Genomic DNA, 23695 nt, shown 5'->3' with positions numbered 1-23695 from the left:
TGATAAAGATAAGTGGTTAGTGAAAATGTGTGCAGCTAATAAATACTAAATACTTCATTAAAAATGATAAATGAACTATGCTTGCTTGAAATAACTTGCTTTCACATGGGACGGGAACAGTGGTCTCCTGAGTGAGTCCTGTGAGACTAAATGGTATGAAATGACAACAACGGGCATCAACAACATCAACAACTGGCATCAACAGTTATTGTCATCAACAATGACAATAAGTGGTGATATCATTTGTTGAGAATTGTCTTCACAGTTATACAAACAGTTGTAGTCCAGCAGGGGGCACCACTGCACTGAGTCAGCAGCAGCTTGTCTGCAGGTCTACAGGTGCACAGGGGCCTTAAAGAGGCTCAGATTTGAGTGAACTCCTTTTCTTTGATGGAAAACTGGAGCTTTATCCTTTATTTAGCCTCTGAACTGAAATTAAGAAGTACTTTTAGGAGAGATTTGTGTGAAAGAAAAAATCTTTGTATGTCCTCTTTCTCCTCCCTCCTCTGACTCCTCTCTCCAACAGCACTTTTGCCCCTTCTTTTCCATCACTGCTTCTTATTCCCCTCTCTTTTCTGCACCACTCCAGAGGCCAGAAAGAAGGGAAGGAGGGATGGAAACCCTCCTTCCTTTGTTTCTGTCCTCTTTCCTCCTTTCTTCTATATATTGCATTGCATTCTATGCATTATGTCTGTCTATATTCTATGCATTACATCTCTCATCTTACACCTCCTCCCTTTTCTTTCACATTACTCTGCTTATACCTTCTCTCGCCTCTCCCCCAGGACGCAGTATTTATCCCATTAGCTGGGACAAGAGTAATGCCTGTCTGGTGGAAGCTGAACCCATGCAGATGGTCTGTCCCATGCCCACTTCAAATCTATGGAAAAAAGCAAAAGTGAGTCGTACTTTTTGTAAGGCACTTACTCACTCCAACCGTCTGTCTTTACATCTTCTTTTTACATTATCTCTTGTTGTTTTTTTTTATCTTTTGTTTTCTGTTTGTATGTTTTTTGTGGAGTCATATCCTGTGGTTTTACTGTCTCAACTTTGTCTGTCTGTGTGTGTAGTTACCTGTGTCCATGTTATTACTACCCAGTGCATTCAGGTGAGGCATCTTTTGCGGTCAGCGTACAGCTCAACAATGGAGCTTAGACCCCAGACCACTGGATTGCGAGAGGCACTACTTATGAACCTGTAGAACTTAGGGAATAACACACACTCATGGTAGTGTGTAGCAGTAGTAGTAGTAATAACATTTTATTATTAATTTGGTTTGTTTTAGATGTTCTATGTTTTTTTTTATTGTTATAATTTTGTGTTGTATTGTTGTTACTTGAACAAATTAAATTTGATGCCTTGAGTTTCTTTTTTAAATTGTAGCATGTGTCACATCACATTTACTTTTACACTGTGTATAATCAGCTACTGTTCTAATGTGGGGCTTCAAATGGGTTTAGCAGATTCAGTTCTATTTAATAACCCATACAGCAGCGTCTAGTAATAATCAAAGTGAGCCTACCACCTAAAACATATGATTCATATTATTTTATTATTGGATTATAATAGTATTATAACATTTACTACTGGGGGGAACTTAACATACGATTACAACAGTTGTGTGTGCTGGAATAAAATGAACTTTAACCTTTAACCTTAAAGAGAAATATGTCAGCTGCTTAATTCCTGGATGACGTGATGTTTGTAAAGATCATGAAGTGTTGAAGAAACAAGTGAACTTGGAGAATCTATGCAACCTGATTAAACATTTACTAGAAGTCACACTAACACACTGCTCTCTACTGATTTATGAATATACACTCAAATGGTATGATATCAATATCAATATCATATAATATCAATATCAGTTTTCCCATTAGGCTGTACTTTGTTTGATTTGACCACAAGATGGAGCACAGTGAAGACATTTACACATACTGCTGTTTCAAAAGGAGAAGGGGACATTCAGAATAAAATCACTGTGGTTCTGTTCACTCTGATTGCTCTTCACCTGTCTTTTTTTTCTATTTAAAGCTCTTACTTGTACTTTGTCAAAATAATACAGGGCTTTCAAGCAAGTACTGTATGTTTCCTTTTAGTAGCACCAACAGGTCTGCTGGTACTGGTACAGAGGCTCTTGTAGTGCCTCCTAGAGGGCAGGAGGGAAGATCTCCTGGGTAAGTGGAGCCACCAGTTCAAGTAAACCATCAAACAGTGGCAGGCAGATCATTTTCCAGCCTCATGACAGGCAGAGGACAGCAAATGTAATCAGGTCATAGAAGGGACATTTAAACTAATGACACTCTGTGGAGAAGAGCCAAAAGCCTCTGATGAAGTTTTGGGTCACTGAGCAAAGGTTTTACTGTTTCTCAGAGGAGGATTCAACATACTGACAAGAAGGGATACAGCAAGGTTAGGCCATAGTCTGGGTTTGGCATTGTCAAATACACGTTCAGCTACAGGAAAAACATGGAGCTAATTTTTAATCTTTTTCTTTGTTCAAACTATACTTTTGTCAGCAGACCAGGAGGACTGCAGCTGGGAGCTTAAGGAGGTCCCAAAGAGGTTCTGACCAGGGTTTTCCATGTTTTTCACAGCAGGTAAGGAGAGCTACTGATTCCTACTGAAGATTTAAACAGGGAGTGGAAACAACATTTGAAGGACAAGGCCAGAGCCGTGAGGGTTTTTGGGAAGCTTTGTTTATCTTTGTGTCGTAGGTCACTGATCTTGTCCACAATAGCAACCCATCAGGAGTGCCTTGATAGCATGGCAGTGGAGCAATAAGGAATTATCTGTGCGGGAGAGACCTGCAGTAAAATCCGTCAGAGTTTGTTCACACGGTGATGGAGAAAAACTTCAGCATTTACAAAGAAGGCTGTAGAATGCTGACAGAAGAGAAATTGATCATCAGGGTTTGATTTTCAGGTGCAGTGGAGAAATGTTCTGTTCCATGTTGAAGGATGTCGAGTCCTTTCCTCTCTCACTCTTCATCTCTATTCTCATACATTTATCCCTCACCCGCATCCCTCTGCTCACATCCCTTCATTTCCTCATTCCACCCCTCACAGCCTTACTTTTAGAATATTTTAAAATATTTGGGCCTCATTTCCATTTCCTATTAACTCAATACGGCTTTTTGCAACTGCAGTAAGAGATGTTCCTAAGGGGTACCATAGTTTCATGTAATATTATAATGAAGGATTTCTGGGAAATACCCCTACAGTCAACAGTGGAGTGGTCCAAAAATACCAGCTCAAGCCTATCTGTAGAGTTTGCATGTTCTGTGTCTCAAAACATTTTTTTTTTGTATAAGAATACATTTTAGTGTTCTGCTTAAGCTAATAGGAGACTTCACACAAATCAAGCAGCTATTTTATTAATTTGCATCCTTGATAGAACAAAATCCTGTCTTTGTTTCACTGTTTTGAGGCACACAGAGGTCATTTCATGCTAAAAAAAAAAAGAAAAAGAAAAAAGAACTTTGCTGGAGAGACACCTGATTTGTCTGCTTCAGATTTCTGAAGCCTAACATTACCTTTGGCTGAACTTCAGAATGCATTTTTGTACAAAACGAGGAATGTGGATTTTGTGTGACTGCGCAGCTGTCCACTGCTCACAGAATATAAATAAAATATAAATCTGGGCTAATAAAAAATAAACAGCCATTCCCGACCCTCTCCATCTCCTGAACCACCACAGCCCTCTCTTTGCAAATGAATGTTTTCAATCAAATTACCAGCAAATCCAGGGCAAGGTGGTAGTCTGGCATAGTTAACCTGCACAGGGCGTGGGTGGAACAGGGATTAAAGGGGGACCAGCAGCTCATTTTTGTTACAGGGCTGCCCCTATCAAGTCAATCTGGCCATAGTGGTAAGACAACCTTAAACCATGTCTTGACAATCCTGTGGTAACATTTTAGTTTTGGACAACCTTGCAATTTTTGGCCAGTGAGGCTGTGTCTGGTCCTATTAAGATGAAGAGGGCAGTCATATTTTTATAGTGCTAATGTAGTGACCACAAACTGGAAACCGTCTGTTAGAAACATACTAGAGTGACAATTTCTCCATTTCCAAACACAGTATGTCAGTGTTCCTACTGGCCAAATGCACATATCTGCACAGTCAAGCTGAACAAAGGCGAGCTTCTGACATTGATTTCTTCACAGTCAGCTCACAATCATACTGAAGAAAGGTGTAATGTGTCCATATAGCTTCAACGGGGGCCCAGCAGCTTATTTTTGCCCCAGGCCCCCAAAGTTGGCCCACTGTGGCGTAGCCTGAGTGTAGCCTGACTATCTACATTTACATACTTGAGGTACTAATCTTTAGTTACTTGTTACTTTACAAATGCAAGTTTTTGAACAAAAGTTTATAAAATATGATGTTTTGTTATAAATTCAACTGCACAACAGTATATAGGATACAATTAGACTTGAGAGGATTAGTTGCTTATTCAATTAGCTGACTGACATCTTTGGATTGTTGGATTTAAGGTAAAAGAAAGGTGCTACTTTGGGCTCTGGAAATTGTGACGCTATTTCTCACCATTTTCACAATTTTTACAAACTAAACTATCGATGAATGACATTACTTGCAGTCCTAGAGAAAATAGTTCAAATCAGCTCCACCTCAAAGACAATTTTCTTCATTGAGTACTTTTGATACTTTCCTGAATATACTTTGCTCAAGTAACACTTTTCAATGCAATACTTTTATTATGTAATAGATCATTTTCACAATGTGGAATCAGTAATTTGACTTCATTCACCACTGGATCATATTAACTTGCTTGTGCTACTGAACAGTCGAAGTAGTACCTGAAGGCAACACTGTTCATCCAAAAGAAGAAGAAGAAGAAGAAGAAGAAGAAGAAGAAGAAGAAGAGGAAAGGAAGAGAGGAAAAAAAACAGAAACACTGGATCACATGACCGCCTCCATTATTTCCTGCAGCAGCAGCAGCCTCTCCGCTACTCGCCCCTGCCTGCCTGCCTGCCTGCCTGCGACAGCCCAGCAGTGGTGTGGTCTCTTTGAACGCACATTGACGGAAAGAAAAAACACTCCATACGTAGTGAAGGCCTCTGCCACACTGAAAGCCCTGTTTCAGTCACAGCGACGACGGATATAAACACACATACTTACGAATATACATCTTTTCTAATCGCAGTTGCTCTTTTTTTTTTTTATTTAAATTTGATAGCGTTGTGAAAAGCCAGTCCTTATAATGGCGACAGCTGCGGTGTCTGCCCCTGCTGGCTGCGGCCCCAGCCCGGGGACGGGAACGGAGCTGGTCCGCGGGCAGGCCTTCGACGTCGGGCCTCGGTACAGCAACCTCTCCTACATCGGGGAAGGTGCCTACGGGATGGTGTGGTAAGTGGCCATGTTAACCTACCTAGCTTTTTACACGTTGTATAGAGAGTACACCTTATTTTATTTATTTTTTTAGCCCGTCATGTCGGTAGCTATTTGACACCTTCTCCGTTAATGTTGTTTCAGCTAGCAAGCAACAGTGTCAAACCGATGTTTAGTTTGCGTAATGAAGACTGCGAGAAAAAGATTAGCGTTAAAATCACGACTGACTTTTAAAAGTTCACATTTGGTTGGATTTCACGTTGTAACGATCCCCGACAAGATGTCAGTGTTATTTAACCTGGAAGTCTGTTTTCTTCAGCTAGGCGCTGTTAACTTTGCGTTAATGGAAACACAGGTTTCTGCATGAAATGTCATTTGCATCGCTTTTAGCTGAAGCTGTGCTATCTACTCTTAAATGTAACACACAGCTTAGAAAATGAACACACTTGATATACTGTCAATACGATCCCGACAGCAGGCACTGAACAGGGTGTGTGCACTCTTCCACTTGAAATTTCCAGTGATTTTTTTTTTTTTTTAATTGACTAGTGTCGCTTTTTATCTCCCAAACTACTATAAAACCTCTGATTACTTCACCATTGAATGCACACTCACAGTAGCTTTTCAGCTGTAGTCAGTAGACATTTTATTGAGATCTGATACTGTTGCATCTTATCTCTTTTTCAGTATATCATCACCATATCATTTCCATGCAATGTTTGGATTATGTCGGCGATATTTGGATAACATGAGGAAATGTGCTGCATCAGTACCTCATGTAGCTCTCCTTGGATACTTGTGTCAGTAACTGATACTGATGGCTGGTTATATTGTATAAGAAAGAATTTATAGGCACAATGATGCAGCATGCCACCTGGGATGTATCCCAGGATAAATTTGTCGATTCATCCAAACACAAGTTGATTTTATGTTGACTCAATCTCTTGTGTCCACTGTTCTCGTTCAATAGCACCAAATCTTGTTGTTTCTTTAGCCTGTGGTAACGTAGCTGACCTTAAATGTGCACACTCTACTGCTATTACATAATATATTGTCCTTGGGTCAAACAACAGCAGTGTGTTTCTTTTTTTCTTCTGTGCCCGAGAGGAGCTGTGTTTTCGGCACACTGATTTGACACATAGCCTGCCTACAGTGACGGGACACAGCGGGTTGTTGAGCATCTTTTTTGTTTGCAAAAAAAAAAAAGGAAAAACCTACCAAAAGCACACTGCCGTGGCTTTTACTCTAATGATCACCTATCAACAAACGACTGGTGCATAGTGCAGCTCAAGGCGAGCAGAGCAGGTACAACACTGTTCACAGCCCTGGTGTTGGAAGGATGTTCAGTTTTAAAGCGCTGACTTGTGCGGTTGTTCTAGCGTTAAAAGTGACACTAGTACTTCAGATAAAGTGTTGAAATCTTTAGAACATGGGCAACATAATTTCAAAAATATAATGTATAATTAAATACTTTCATCAGCTAATTGATCGTTAGTTAGAATTATGACGGTTGATTGATCATGTGAAGAATAAAAATACCAAATATATGCAAGACAATATGTGAGGATTTGCTGCGTTGTTTCTGCTTCATATGATTAATGCGGATTGTTCAATAGTGACAGCTGACTATCTCATTGTGAATGAATAATGTTTTTATTATGTTAAGCTAATAATTTGAGATACTAATGCATTTTGATAGCCAGTTTCCTTCAAAAATGGACATTGTTGTGTTTGGACCATTGGTCATTGATGTTGCTTTATGTGCACAAAAAAAATGGATAACCTCACTGTTTTGTTCAAAATGTGTTATCACCTGGTTGCCTTGCTTTATGGGTGTTAGTTTAAGGGTAAGGGGACAACTGAAGGATGAACTCAACAGTTCCAAGTTTGTACTGAACGTGCTAACGAGCGATATACTCAGTTTGATAAAGTCAAGGTGGGCATGTTGTCCTCTTAGCCTCTTAGCCAATAATGAATGTTAATATGTTACAATAGGACCCCCACACACACACACACACACACACACACTTTTAGGCATGGTTGTCCTCACTGTGGCGCTTCAGTCAGTAAAACCACGTGTGCAGCACTCTGACGTTTGATTCCTTGAACTTTCTTGTTCAAGGAATTGAAACTTGGCCGTGAGCTCCTTTTTGATTTCTGTCTTACCCATGCCGGCCACCAGTGCTGCTGGCTACCGAGTGCTTTCTCTTTCTGGTAGTTGGAAATGCTCATTCAAGGAATGTGAAATGTACAAGCAGGGGACCTTTTCCCCTCAAATAAAGTTAATATTTTAGCTTTCCTTTAACAGTCCTCTTCAACAACAAGCATCTTTGTGATGTTCAAGCATGTTGTGACCAGTTTATTTCAAGATTTTAATCCATTTGTTTTGTTCATTTGGACATGTGTTGAACTGTGACATCAAACAACTTATATGACTCAAATTCTAATTGGTTATCTTCGAAGGAAGCAGTGATACATTATGCCGGTGCGAATGTCAACCAACTACAGGAAACAACCTAAAAGAAGATTTGAGTATAAACAGACATTCATATCTATGTCTCTCTGGTTTCCTGACATCAGCAATTGGAAATTAAAGCAACAGGTACAGGCAGGTCCATCATGCTTGACTAAGGTTACAGGGACAGAGATTGTATTGATGCCTCTAAGCTGGCAAGTCGTCAGCTTACAGAAACTTTGTGTCCATTTAAATGTGACCTTTTCTTGTTTTGCAAGCCCTTCTTACTTGTGTGTCCTATGAGACTAAATATGCAACAACATAAACCTTTGTAACTATATCATGTAAGAGGGCATTGTGATTAATTTCTCAGAAAGAAATTCAGATCTCTTTTTCTTGATAGCAATGCTTCCGTCTGTGTTCAGTGACTATTTCCATCTCTATCCCTGAAATGACTGTACAACCTCTATACCAGCAGGGAAAGCTTTGAAAACAACCCAGTATTCTTTCACTTTTACTGTGATCCTCACTCATGTTCACGTAAAAGCCCAGTTCTTTACTTTTGGTGTTTGTGGCTCAAATGCAGTTGGAGTGGGCGATGTGTCAGCCTCAGCCTCCTTGCACTTGTCTTGCTGCGTTCTTCTTGAGACCTGTAGTGCTTTGATGTGCAGCAGCCAAAGAAAGTGGTGCAGCGTGTGCTTCATATACGTCTCTTTGTTTGCGTCTTAAGTACTTTTAAATTGCAAGTGCACCACCGTGACCTGGTGTAAGCATGAGACAGAAAAACTGGCTTTATGGTTATATTTTATTATGCATAATCACGCATTGAGGATTTTAAACAGTATACAAAAAGATCACAAATGCATGTATAGTTTAGCTTTGGTAAGTCAAATTGCAAGCTATTAGTTTGGTGATACCTCAGTTCTAAGGCTGAATTATACTTCTGCAGAGATGTGCTTAAAAGTCTCTACAGGTCTAGTTATTGTATGACCTGAATGTTTGTTACTGTAGTTTTCAAATGCTTGCAGAGGAGCAGACATACACACCACACCAATAGTAAACAAGCTGATTAATTGATCTACCTTCCTGTTGGGCAATTGTATTGAAAAACTCACATTCGTACAAGTACAAAGGATGCCATGCAGAAACCTTGAAATGGCAGCCATGGGTTTGTTTTGTGCACAAGGGTCATGCAGAAGCATGTTCTAGCCTTAAAACTGACAGATTGCCAGTGGCTTTCAGTCTCGACTTTCAACATTGAAACTAAAGTAAGGAATACACACTATATACATTTCTAAATCATAGAATGGACTAAAGTTGCTTAAGCTGAGATGCTGTTTACAGTTGCCATGACATAAGTTTTCTCCATTATGTCCTGCTTTCTGCTGCTTTCAGTATAAAGTCTAAAAGTATTTTAAGTTACTGGATCATGCAAAAGATCGTCCATTGTGACAATGACGCAAACTTGGTGGCCCAAACATGGGCTTTATTAAAGCAAAGGCGTGGTTCATATGGAAATGTAGGCCATGTAGAGACCTGCAGTGAGCCATTGTTCATGTCTTGTGTCTAATATTTGAACCACATGATCAGCAATAACTAAGTAACTCTACTGCTGTCTTGACGATTTCAGTCTTTCAATCCAACAGCACTTTTTAATGAAGCTTAACGTTGAAGCCTTCCACAACATTTTGTTTTATCAATAGTTAAATTCTAAATTTAGAGCCATAATCCAGCTCTGCTTTTGGGTTAGCAACTGTTCAACAAGCTTTAGGTTCTCAGCGTAATTTCTGGGGATTGATCATGATTTCTGAATTTTAGGATATTCATTAAATTATAAATAATCAAATACATGTCTTGTGTGTGGGGGAGCGGCAATCTTTGAAGATTGGTTGGTTGAAAAGTTTTCTGTTGAATATTGAATAGTATTTTTGTCTAAACGCCCTTCTCTAATTTTCCATCATGTTTCATTTATCTGCTTTTTTCGGAGGAACAGAAGAGTGCTAAAAGGTGTTTATGCATTTATTCCAAGCTAACATCAAGCAAGTGCAACAACACAAAACAGAGCAGCCAGCTAATATTACTTACTAGTCCAACAGCAAGAAGCCCAGCTTTCGGCTTTTTATTTCACAAAATTTGCTGAAAACTAAAAGTCAGTCCCAGATTTATTCTTCTGTGGCGGCTCTTCACCTCTACCATTATGTTTATAGGAGCTGTTGAGCCCAGATACATTACTCCCTTGCCCAGCTCCAGTTCTGGCACAACACCAGCTCCTCTCTCCATCTGCATTCCCCTACGTCCCGGGCCTGAAAACCTCCTCTTCTTGGAGCAGCTGTGGTACACTAACACTCCCATGGTGCTCTGAGCTCTCAGTCCTTGGTAGCTTGGTAGTCCAGTTAACAAACCGAGCTAACATTAGCTAACAGCAGTTACAGTTGGCAGTAGTTTTTTACTGTTGTTTTAGAAAAATCTGTAAATCAGAGAGAGTTGAGCAGCCTGAAGACATCAGAGGGAAAAACAGAAAACATTTTCTTCATATAAATATGATCCAGTTTCATTAAAATCAGTGAAATGGTTGGTGGCGTGTGACTTAGTGCTGATAAGTGTTACGCACTTCTCGCAGATCAAAAAGTTACATGGTGCAGAAAACAGGCATACGGGTGCAGAGTGGGAATGACAGAGACACCGTTCAACTGATTACATGTCAGAATGATTTAATATCTGTAATTTGAAGGTAGAAAAGTTACACGATTTTGCTTTATATGAGTTTTCTGGTAATTTTGTTTTTGCAAAGTGTTGGGGATATGCTGTATTACAAAATCAAGTTTGACTGCATGGCAAGAGGGCGGTTGACTGTGAGGCATATGTGTGTCATTTTCAGAGTAGGTCTATTTTTGTTTTCAATAGCCCCTTGTTGGCGGTAAGGCTGTTGCATGTCAGGGCTTTCCAGTGGCTGAGGGCTGTGCAGATTGACGGTGTACTGAGCCTCTTAACACAAGCCTCAGTTCGTGCTCACAGTCTGCTTACACAATCACCAGATATCACTGTATCACCCTGTGTGATGATATTCAGAAGCTGCTGTGGCATACTCTGCCTTTTCAAGTTCCCCATGTGAACAGTCAGATCATGGGGGAATGCTATGGTATGGCATCTTATTGCTTTGACTTGACTGAGTATTAATCCAATTTTACTACTCTCTGTTCCCCAAATTTAAAACCTGTAGGCTATACTGCACTGATTCAATAGGATCATTTTAATGTAAGGTAACATGTGGCCAGGAAACACACTAAATGCTCATTCATTGGGGCCAAATGATATTGACAGAGAAGCTGTAGGTAATGCTGACTGGTTATGTTTTAGCCAATACCTGATATGCCTTTTAAGGTCAGTATTGTTACAGATATGACTGTATGATTGACTGTAAACAGAAAATATGCAATATCAGAGGATTTGGCATCATATTGCCACCAGTCAATATGATGTCGTTGCCAACACATTTGACTTGGAATGCCAATCAAAAGACATTGAAGGCTAGAAACAGGTACTTGATGGTACTTTGTAGTTCACATCTCTTTATTAAAGTCCATGTGTTGGCAAATAACTGTGCCACTGATGTTTCCTTTAGGGCTACAACTAATGATGATTTTAAATCATAATCATCTAACTAGTTGTCAAGTGTACTCCTTTGGACACATCTCATCATCCCAAATAAATGTTCTCTCATGCAAGATGTATAACTCTGACTCCTAATCTTGATCTCGACTCCTTGACCTGCTTGATTCTTAGCCGTTGCTGATGCTCTGCTTCATTCTGCCATGAGCCGTCCTCTTGAAATGCCACCGTGGCACCATCTCCATGGCAACCCCTCTGCCTCTGACATCAGTACCACCACTCCACAGCCAATGGGAGAGGGAGGGAGAGAATGAGAGCCCTGACACTCTGAAATCCTGTTGTGCTATTCAAAAGGAGATGTAATTTATGTAATTTGGGTGATTACGCCTGCCAAGACGAGCGCAATGACTTCTGGTCTAACAAACAAGTAAAACATTCACACACACCGCTGCTTGTTGCGTTGAAGCTGATATTGTTGTTCGTCATCAAGGCCTCATGGGTGCATTTTATTACAGCTCTAATGTGGCATGTTGGCCTTTCAGCCTTTTGGTATTAATAAATTGTGGCCTGTGAGAAGAAAAACGGTGACGGTGATAAAAGTGGTCAGACGACTTTGATTATATCTCTCTGTCTCAATTTTATATCACAGTAAGCTTCCAGAAGTCGAAGTGGGGCTCCTGTAGGCACAAAGTCAAGAATGTAACAAAGGAGGACATTCCTTCATATTTCAACTTTCATGTATGTTTTTCTGCATCCTGCAGTGCGAGCCACATATTTGCATGTGAAACAAATAGTTTTACACCATTTTTTGTAAACGTTGTCTTTGATGCACCATGTGTCTTACCACATTGTTGGCGTTCCAACATTCCAAATAACCAGCATTAGTTACAAATCACCCCTGTTAATAAACAGCTTATTAATGGAGAATTAATTAGATGTTAATCTTCCTTCAGGGCTATAAAGAAAGTTCATTAGCTGGAGCAGTCCTTTCTGGATCCTTTATAGAATTAAGACTGCAGTTACCATAAGATCAATCAATAATTAAAGTAATTTATTTGTTTTATTCATTGTTTAGTCTATGAAATAGCAAATATGAGCTGCTTTAAATGTTTTGTTTGGTCCTTACAACAGGAATTAGGGAATATTTATATAACAGTTTTGTTATGTAGGGCTGCAACGCTCAGATTATTGTTTTTATTATTATTTTCTCTGTTCGTTGGCTAAATTAGAAAACATCATCTCCAACCTAAGGTCTTGCTTTGTCCAATCAGAAGCCTAAACCCAAAAGATATTCAGTTTCAATAAAATAAAATAAAACCAAGTGAATCTGGCTGCATGTCGAGGCTCGACTGGTGGTAAAATCTATGACCTTACTGATAACGAGCTCAAATAGAGATACCAAGGTCCACGTGTTTGGCCAGCACCTGAAAGCTGGAGGTTATACAGCAGTTATGTATGGGAGTGGCAGAGTGCTTATAGGCAGAGAAATAAAAAAAGATCAGTGCTACTTCACATTAGACAGTACAGTATTTACAGTGTTTTTACCCTGTGTGGGTTACACTGTTTTCACCACTGTTGTGCCCTCCGTCTGCAAACCTGCATTTACTTTAAATGCTCACACTAAAGAAAATCCAGTGGATCAGATGGAGCTGGCGTACCTTTTTAAGGTTGCACAAAGGGGCCATTAAGACTCATCATAAAAATGTTGTCCTGTCTGACTCCTAACAGTGGACAGAGCTGTTATTTACACACCATGTCTCTTTTAATGCCAGTGAGGTTCTCTGCATTCAACAGGTAATTCTTCTGGTGTATAGCAAGTTTACCTTTGGTTTTAAAGTAAACACACTGCACATATTTAGTCTGATGTTGTGCCTTTTTCTCTAAGTCATACCTATGAAATGTAGAAACAAGTAAAGATATGGACAGAATAAAAATAAATGTGAATTTCTGTCAAATAGTTTTATTTAACATTGGAAGCCATCTTTAGCCTGATTATGTTTTAATGCAGCCTGTTCCTTAATCCAGTTGCTATTTAAGGAAATTAGAATAGGTAGATGGCTCCAGCTTCTATCATATCAACTGAAAATAATACAACATACATTAGCTGCTCGTTTGGTGATGAAGCACAGCTCTGCTTATAAGAGTTAATAAAGAACAAACAACAAAATCAGTTTTGATTCACATTTTGCAGTGACATGTAAACAATTTTGGAAGGAAGGAGGTTGCTAAATTTTTTTGTAGTTACCTAATGACATGGCTGTAACTTAAATATAGCTAATATCTAACTGTTCTAAATCTAACGTTCTAACCCTAATGTCAAACTGGTGTGTAATGTAAGTTACCAAAGCTATTAGTAAGTACCAAAGCAAACTGCATGCACAGTACAAGGAGGGAAAAGTTACTTCCTGTCACTTACTTAAATTATGCCTAATGTAATGTGGCCTGTGTTGAATATTTAGCATTGCTAAAATGTAATATATGCTAGTGACGTTTCTTTTTACTGATACAACTGATTTCTGTAGTAGTGTATTTTTCTTGTAAAGGCAGCACAAAACAGGGCCCAGTAAAGCCAGTTGAGGGGCCTTACCAGTAACTCTTCACATATTGGTTTCTCTCAAAAAGGCAAAAATGTGTATCGTATTTTACTTGATGGTGGAGCTTATCAGCATGCATTTTGCAAAAGTTAGAGAAACACCACGTTTACACACTATCACAGAGCTTATTAAGCTTGAGAGAGAAGCTCTCGATAACGAAACATCTGAGTCATTTGAAAACCTGGTTATTGTGGTCAGTATTAAGGGCAAACAGGATGTCGTGTATAAAAGCAGATGAAGCTAAATCTGTAATGGTTCCCACAGATAAATGAAGTGACCATTTGTGCAAAGAAGAGTAGGAAAAGTGACCAAATGTGCAAATTTAACTTGGCTAAATAGACAGGAGGGTTAATATAGTGTAACTTCCAAGCAACAGATTTGGTAGCAGCATCCTTGAGTAGTGTTTTTAAAATGGGGAAAGTAAGACCGCAACCATTTTTAAAATTATTATTCTCTTGGTAAACCAATAATGAGGTATATGGAATATACAGAAATGCCCAAAGATAATCCAAAGGTGAGATCCACAACAATCCAAAAGCCAAAGATGTTTACTGTACAAGAAAACTGCAAATCTTCATATTGGTCAGTTGATCTTTTTTTGGCACTCCCATATAAGTTATCAAAATCGCTGTCCTTCTGACTTATTTTTAGCCCTAAATATAAAAAAAACGCAGGCAGAAAGTGATGAAATATACTAAACTACTTTCAAATAATATTCCTTCATATTATCATATATGACTTTAAATTGTATTTGAATTATAACATTGCTTTAGATCTCAGAAATTCATATTTTACTATCGTTATCATGTCATCTTCATATTGAAAGTGATAATATAATTGTTGTTGTAACACATCGAATGATCAGTGATGCCATTGATAACCCACTGTGACTTGGTGCTGCACAAGATTAGTAAAAGTAAATGCCCAACAGTGCTGTAGAGTGTGCTGTAAATAACATAATGCAAAGACGCTCTAATCCTGCAGCACCAATGCTTAATGCAACAAACCGCCTCACTGCACAGCAGCCTGTGAGTGTTGTTTGAAGCCCATCCCTCCAACCTGTTGGCTCAGCTCAGGTTGGAGCTGATGCCTTTAAATCCTCTGCAAAGGATTGGAGTCTGTGATGTGTTGGCGCATGGACGTTCATATCTGCACTTTCTATGTACATGTTGCCCTGAAGCATAGTGCACTTTTCCCCTTCTTCCTTCAACCCAGCCCCTTGAACATTGTCATGGTAACAGCCCTATTGCATAACACAGCAACTGCAGTGTAAAGCCTTGTATTCCCATCTCCTTGGAAACAGACCCCACCACCACCACCACCATTCACACACACACACAGCCCCTCCCTCCTCTGTGCTCCTTCCTGAGCACTGAGCATGCTCAGAAAACAAAACAGAAGAAAAGGAAACGGGGAAAGGCAGCTCAGTGCAGATTCCCCTCACTCTTGCATACAAGAGCCTGCAGCGGTTATTGTCAGCAGAGCATCTTTATTAAGAAAAGCACGTGGGTTAACCCTCTGGGGTCAGGGCAGTTTCCCACGATTGCAAAAGCAATTGATAGAGCCATTTCTCTGACCCAGAGGGTTACATTACAGGACAGTATGGTAGTTTGTCCTTCTGACATGAGATGTAATGACATACCTAAATACAGGACATACCTGTATACAGGATATGTGAGTAAAAGTTCTTATACATTTGTCCAAAGTTACAAGGGGGTTAGTAGAAGGTACAATAGACTTACACAATAGCTTAATAGTTCTGAATTAATTAATTCTCAGAAGTCCCACCCTGCAGTAATAAGGCAAAGCAGCCGTAAGAATATCACAGCACACTACAGAAAGCATATTAATATTACATCATTATCATAGTCAACTCAGTGTACTTTGTACTTCCTCAAAAGGTTACTTCTGTTAGATGTAGAGGCACACCCACAAGGAACTGATGGGCTTGCCTCAGCAAACATGGTGAAATGTAGTGTAAACTGTCCCCACCTCTTTCTGCAACTGATCATTTCAATAAAACAAGATGTTACAGTAGGTCCAATTTAATGATTTTGGTCAAAGTAAAGTGGGTTATGAAAAGGGCCTGCGGCACTATAGCATTATTCCCACATTATCCATTACCCTGACAGTTATTTTTTATGATTAGAGGATTATTAGTTTAATCTATAAAATATTCGAAATAGTAAAGATGTAGAAATAAAGTTTCCCTTGAGCACAGGGTTACATCTTCAGGTTGATTTTGTCACACCAAATATCATAAAATCAAAAGATATTTTTATTAACTGTGACATAAGTAGCTAAAGGAGGGCTGCAACATCTTTCTATTTCTTGTATTACTTGAGCATTGTTATTATTTGAGCATTGTAAAACAGCGAAAAGCAGCCAGTCCTCACTTTTGAGGAGCTGGATCCAGTGAATATTTGGCATTTTTGCCTGATAAATGATAAATAAAAAGCCAAATACTGTAGCTTTTAAAAAAAAAAAAATGTTTAAACAGTTTGTATTATTGTTGTATTGTTAAGACGGTGTACTTTTACATAATGTAAAGTTTACATAATGCATGAGAAAATATTGTGGCAAAATCCGTGGAGGCTGAACCATTGACTGTTCTAAAAACAATCTGAAGCTATGTCTGTGCTAAACTGGCTCTGCTCTGGATCAGATGTTAGCTTTGATGAGTAAGTCTTGTCTTGCCTGGTTCTCTGTACATGAGGGTATCTTCTTGTGTAGAACAGTTACATGGAGAACTGTTTCCTCCCACACACATTTCTCACACAAGTGGAAAGGAAGGTCACTCATATTTCCCTTGCAGAAGGCTGGCACACTTGTGTTTACATTTCAGTCCCTACACCCCCATCACTATAGCAACTCGTTTTCTTATTTTGTCATATTATGTGGGTGTTTTTTAGTCTTTTCTGTTTGTAATGTGTAGAAATAAAATCGTTGTTGGCTAGATGTAAATGATGAAGCTTAAGGACTTAAGGAAACCGTTAATAATGCAAGTTTTCTCATGTTGTTCCCCTGAAGTACAGCCTTATGGGGCAATTTCGGTTTTGTCATGATACCAAATGGCTGCAAGTTGCAACAGTTTGAGACCAGATGACTTGCAAATCCAGAAAATGTTGGAAGCTGGCAGCAGTTATTTGCATTTCTTGGCAGTAGGTGGTGAGTCGGACTTGGTTTTGATGTCTCAGTTCCTGTGCACTGAAGATGTCTGGCCAGTTTGAGCACCAAGCCACACTATAAATTGTTGTTCTTTGTGAGAGACTTCAAAATAGGTGGGGTGAATTTCTGTCATTACATTGAAACCTCAATGTGCTTTGATGATCAAGAAGCCAATGATTTCATGCAACCCTAAAAATACGATATGAATGCATTAGTCACAGCACTTAAGGGCAACACCCAGATATCTTCATGTTCATATTTTAAAACAATGCTGCAATACTGAGTTTTTGGAGTTAAAGTTGGCTGGCAGGACACAGGTTTAGTTCCCAGAGTTTGGCAATTTAAAATACTTGAGTGAGAATGAGGAAGTTGAAACTACCATTAAACCAGTGAATAGACTGGACATGTCTGTACCTGGTATGGTGTGGAGGAGGTGTCTCATCACAGGCAGGACCAAGATTTTCAAGCAGATTTAAACAATTAGTCTGATAGGTGTAGGCACACAGTCAGACCTTTTTTGGAACAGTGACTCATTTAGTTAGTTTTCATTACTTTCTGCTTCATTTGGACAAAAGGGTTTTGTATTACAGTGATTTTAAATGATCATCCTAATACAGTTGCATTGAATGAATCTATTTAATGATCGTCCTGTCACACCAGCTGCTAGGAAAACTGCTGTTTCATCACAGTAGCACAACGGGAAACCATGAAAAGCATACAGAGTAAACAAAAATCCAATGCTCTCAAAAGATCGTAGGGATCACAGAGCATGTTAATACTTGTTGCAAATTATTAAATGGAGAGCATCATCTCTAGAAGAAAGGTCCTGCAGGCATAAATGTGAGCAGCCTGAGTTTTACACCACGTCTTTTCACTCTTTATCGCTTCTTGCCAAAGGGTGTGTGGTATATCTTCACTGTTTGTACCTGATCATACACAGAGGTCTTATCTGTGTTCGAGAGCTGTGCTCTTTTTCGTTTCTTATTCTTTTAGCAAGCACATCTCCCCATGAGAAGTTTAGTAATTAGTAATAGCAAATATGCGTTTTTAAAGTCTGGATATTGTTGGTAATTGATCCACATTTTTTCTTTTTATCAAACACTTTGCATCATGAGCAAATCATTTTCTTTTACTTCTTCAGCTGTAGGGATGTGATGCGACTAGTCAGCTAGTCGATTAAACATTTCCCTCTGTAATCAACACCAGAAATACTTTAACTAATTATTCATATTTTTATTAATGTTGTGCCTAGAGGTGGGGGAAATTTCCGATTCTTAGATTAATCGCGGTTCGGCCGTGGAAGAATCGAGCACGATTCACAAACATCCAAATTCAGATTATTTAAATATGCCAAGTAAAGCGGAACTAAAATATAGTAAGCGCGGTCTTCGAGACGCTATGGGGAACGGACCGAGAACACACATCCACAGCACACTCCTCCAGAAAAAAAACCAACAACAAGAAGCATGGCTGAGCTAACCAACCCACCTCGCCATGAGATCCAACCTGCTCCTAAACATTTAAAAGCAGACGTGTGGAATCATTTTGGATTCTACAACGTTGATGGAGGAAATGAATTGGACAAAAGCTACGTTGTATGCAAGATTTGTTGCGCTAAAATAAAATAGTTTGGCAACACAACGAACATGAGTCACACAGCATGATTCCACCTGACGAAGAAGGTGGGAAAGCCGGCTGCTGTTGCTACTAGCAGCCAGAGAACAATCAAGGACGCTCTGGGTAAGCTGCCACCCACATCGCAAAAGGCCAAGCGAATTACGATAGGTATCGCGGAATTCATTGCCATGGGTTTGCAACCTTACTTGGTTGTAAAAATCGGGGATATTTCCATAAAGGTTAATAAAATATAATGGAAATGAATTCAACTCTGTTTCCTATTGCAAATGCAGTTTTTTATTTGCAGCTGTTTTTTGAACTGCAAATGATGAATACTCGTTCAGTGAGACAAAAAGAAATGTGGAAAAAGTGCATCAATATACATAAATTAAAAATGCATCAATAATCGTTTTATAATTGAATCGTAGACTCTGAATCGTAATCGTAAATGAATCGTGAGGTGCCCCAAGATTCCCACCCCTAGTTGTGCCTAAGATGTTATGCAGCCATCTCATGAACCATGCTGGTTGTAAGAGATGTCAACTCAGTCCCACTTTAGAAGCTAAATTAGTTATCATTTCATTACTGCGATGTGTTTGAGATGGCGCTATGTAGGTGAAACAAGTATTAGAACTGGTGAAACTGCTCAGAGTAGCGTACATTTTAACCGTGAGAATCTAGCAGTCACATTATAAAATACCAAGCGGCAACCTCTGTGCCTGTGAAGTGAAGCCAAGTGCCAAAGCTGCAGTTCCAGAAACAACCACTTGAAGCCAAAGACTACCAGGATGGCGATGGCCAGAGTCCCCATATTCTGAGCTTCAAAACAGCTCTCTAGAAACCTGTGGGTGATGTCACAGATACAACCTCCATATTTTATACTGTCTATGTAAAACACCTGTCAGCCTCGCTATATATGCTGACAGGTGATTTTTAGTGAGCGTACATAACGTTAGCTGACCTGCTATCGGTAAGCTCTAACACCACCCTCTAGGGATGTAACGATGCATCGTGACACAATTAGAAATCGGTACAAATGCGTGACAATTCGCAGTTGACAGAAAAAATTAATCGTGATTCTTTGCGAATGCGAAGGAAGTAGAATATGTTCTTTTTCTTATTTTTAAAAAAATTAGAAATGGGTTACGTTATCTTAAAGTCACTGGTTGGTGATTCATTTGTTCAATGTCACACGTTAGGTCCCGTGACTTACGTCACTACGTAGGTACGGAGCACAGAACGAGGGAAGACATGGCGACGGTAGAAAATAGCTTGAAATAGAGGATGCACCGAGCAGTTTGAAATCACCTGTGTGGCGGCACTTTGGAAATACAACTGTGAGAAGCGGACAGATAAAACCAAAACAGTATGTAAATATTGCAAGAGACTGCTAATAGTGGCAACACAAGCAACATGCAGCAGCATATCAGCCGCCACCACAGTGAGAAGCAGAGTAACGTTACACCTTGTGAGCAAAAATTGCACATTACACCAGTTAACAGCAGTTTACTGTGAGATTGATTCTAAAGAAAGGAGATATGTGTCATGTGTTTTGTTGTTTAAGATGACCATGTAATTTGCACTTTTTATAAGAGAACACAAACTGTTTGAGAGTTTCTGTAAAGATAAAATAAAAAGATAATTTTATTTGGTCATAATTTGTCTGCAGCTCATTTTGATAAAAAAAAAATAATAATAATCGTGAGAAAATCGCATCGTGAATCGTATCGAGTCGTGAGTTGAGTGTATTGTTACATCCCTACTACCCTCTGTAACTTCACATCTCTGTCATTTACAATTTGTTGTTCAAGTCACAAAGTTTATCTACCCAACATTGAAAAACAAATATTACAGATTTAAAATGCATCCTATATGTGGTTGTCCAACAACAATCAAGCAGCTGTCCCTCCTCATCTTCATTATCAGTCACAGCACTGTCTGGTAGGAAGATGCTGGCTATATGTTTCACATGTTCTGACATTTACATGCTAATAATGTAACATTTTTGCTCAGTTTGACTGTTTTCTGAGTGTTTTCTTACTTTTGACTAAATTAATTTTGATTAAATTATTCAAAATTACAGTTTTAACCAGTGGGAGCAGCATTATTAAGCAATATATTTGATACCATTCCCAGCTTTGAAATAGGGAACTGAAACTAAATCACCACTGTGAAAGTATGTGTGATTTGAAGTTACATACCTCCTAAGCTTTGTACATGAACTTATTGCCCCCAGTATCTGTTAGTGTTTATTTAGTATGCAAGAGAAAATGTGAGATGAAATGAGAACATTATAATTGCATCTTACTATCTAAAAAATGCTGTCCAGTCTTTTAGATGTCTTGATTACATTATATTAAAAAACATTTTAGCACTAGAGCCTCAAGTTGAATCATGTCTTAGGCCCTACCATAGACAGATTGAGGATAAATGTAGGATTGTAGCTCAAAAGCACCACAGCTGCACAAAGATTGCAGAGAAAACACTGGTCCCTTCTCAGGATCTGGCTTTAGTATGAGGTATGCCAGACCCCAGGCATCCCATGCATGCAAACATGCTGTATCATTTCCTGTATATGTTATATTTTTCTTTACTGGATTTTATTTTCCAGTATTACGAAATCTAAAGCTGCCTGCTGACATTTATATTGACTCATAAGATTTTTTTTTTTTTACCCGTCACAGACGGGTTTTAGTGATAAAAATCTTGATCAAATGCAAATTTCACTGCATCCTCTCAGCTGACCTGCAATAGTATGGACTCTTTGCTCCAATTACCAAGCAGTGATGCTGTCTGACACCAACTGAGCTGTGTTTCTGTCTAACTAACGGCTGTGGCCATTCTGGTATTAGCACTTCAGTAGCTCTGTAGGTTGGGAGTTTTGTTCCACTCCTACATTACTGTTCTTACTTTTATCTAGCAGATACTATATCAGCCTCTCTGTTTTCCGCTCCACACTGTATCAGCCCTATGCAGTTTGCAGTGTTAAGATACTGCTAATGCAAACCGAATATTTCCTGCAGTTACTACTTCACATTAAAAGCTTTCCACTGGCAAACCACAGGAAGGAAGCAGTGTTTGTCACGGAGGTTAGTGCTTGACTGCTGCTGTTTAATAAAACTTGGTCTGCACAGCAAGATATGATCTAATTTTCCACTTCTTTCAGGTCAGTGGCTCATTTTAAAATGTTCCTATGGTAGAAGTGAAAGAAGAAACAGCCACAATGAACTGCTGTAGGGGTATATTTACAGGGGACAAGTACTTACTGCAGTTACTACTGCAAAGCAGAAAAAAACAAAATGTAATTATTGGCACCTATTGAAAAGGATTGTGGGTATCAAGAAGACTTTCTTCGGCTGCCACAAGAGTCTGAACAAAATATTTCACAGAACAGAAATTTAGAACTTAAGCAATACTATTTCAGATTTTTAATATTTTATATGATTTCTAATGTTTTTTTGTTTGTTTGTTTGTTTTATGGCTTTAAACATTTGACAGTTTCTTAACATGTGCTCCTTCAACAATGGATGTCTTATTGTTGGCTTTTGTGTCTTCCTAATCCAGCTCTGCCTATGACCGGGACAACAAGATACGTGTGGCCATTAAGAAGATCAGTCCATTTGAGCACCAGACGTACTGCCAACGCACCCTGAGAGAGATCAAAATCCTGCTGCGCTTCAAACATGAGAACATCATCGGAATCAACGACATCATCCGCACACCAACCATTGACCAGATGAAGGATGTGTATCCTCTAGCATACACTTATCATGATTTGATGATGTCTGATATGTCATGATGCGTGTGCAGTTTAATTTGAGGGCTTCGGGTCTCTCTTTTTCTTGCATTTGAGGTTTTAATAGCGCAGTAAAATATTTCTATTTGATGGTTTTTTTAACAGATAATTGTGCTCCAGCATTTGTCAGTTGTATTTCATTTCATAATAGCCATCTGTCACTGTATATTTGGCAGAGAGGCTCTTCATTGTAGCTCAGCGGCAATAGTATAAAACTGGTTTAGTCTAAAGTTACTGTCAGTTTGAATGCACTGTATGTATCTTTACACTTTGCCTTACCTAAAAGAAATGGCTGTAACTTAAACCCACTCGACCATGACAGTTTCCTGCTTGCCAGATGAGCATTCTCCCAAATGAAAACAATGAAAACCTTTCCACATAAAATATTGTGTGGGAACAAATGAGCTTAATTCACCAAGTTTGGTGAAGGCCTACATGGTTTCACTAGTGTTATAGCTCCAACTGTGACACCTCAGGAACTTTGAGATTTGACTCTAAATTGTGAGGTTGCCAGAAATACCAATCAAGTCAGCAGTTTGGCTCGTTGTCGTTTCGTGGCGCTGCCAGCCTGCTGTAACACTCAAATCAAGATAATTGCCTCAGCTAAATGATGCAAGATTTTTCATTTTCTTTGCAATGCCAACCAAAGTTTGAGTGGGCCAGTAAAACCTAAATGCAGTTTGGATACTAGTGCCAGGCAGTAACAATACAGAAAATCGAAGATTGTCTTTGTTGTACTTAAGGAGAAGGTGGCAGCAGTCGGTATGAAGGAATTCATTTATCACACACTAATGGCTAAAATAAGGTTGGCTAGAGAAAGAAGATGATGTTTTTTAATGTATAATTATTTACAATTATTAAATTCCCACTGAAGTTTACTGTTTCAGTGCAGTGGTTGGACAAAAAAGTTTATTATTTAACTGTAAAACATCCTGCCTCCATTACATATCTTTTTTTGTTTTAGTGTGTGTTTTTTTTTTTCTTCTCTACTTTGTGGCTCGCCTGCTGTACTTGTTAATAGACTCCAGCAAACTTTATTAGGGAAATTACAGAGTATATTTGCACTTCTTTTGGGGATGGATTACACGGATACCTAGGAAGGTCTTTT

General features: G+C 39.0%; 1 protein-coding gene across 3 annotated transcripts in view; it reads left to right on the top strand.

Annotated features, from left to right (window-relative positions):
* Positions 1–4843: 4843 nt before the first annotated feature.
* The window catches only part of mapk1 (mitogen-activated protein kinase 1), a 29749-nt gene continuing 10897 nt past the window's right edge, over positions 4844–23695 (top strand). Inside the window, exons 1-2 of one of the 3 annotated variants that reach the window (XM_010747977.3) lie at positions 4844–5366; positions 22356–22538. In XM_010747977.3, the coding sequence (XP_010746279.1) occupies positions 5221–5366; positions 22356–22538 (329 nt within the window). In that variant the 5' untranslated portion in view covers positions 4844–5220. The remainder of the gene's footprint in view (positions 5367–22355; positions 22539–23695) is intronic. The other 2 variants (XM_010747976.3, XM_010747975.3) reach the window with 2 other exon arrangements.

This window comes from Larimichthys crocea, chromosome III, assembly GCF_000972845.2.
Source record: "Larimichthys crocea isolate SSNF chromosome III, L_crocea_2.0, whole genome shotgun sequence".
NCBI lineage: Eukaryota > Metazoa > Chordata > Actinopteri > Sciaenidae > Larimichthys > Larimichthys crocea.
This window is presented reverse-complemented; position numbering and strand designations above follow the sequence as displayed.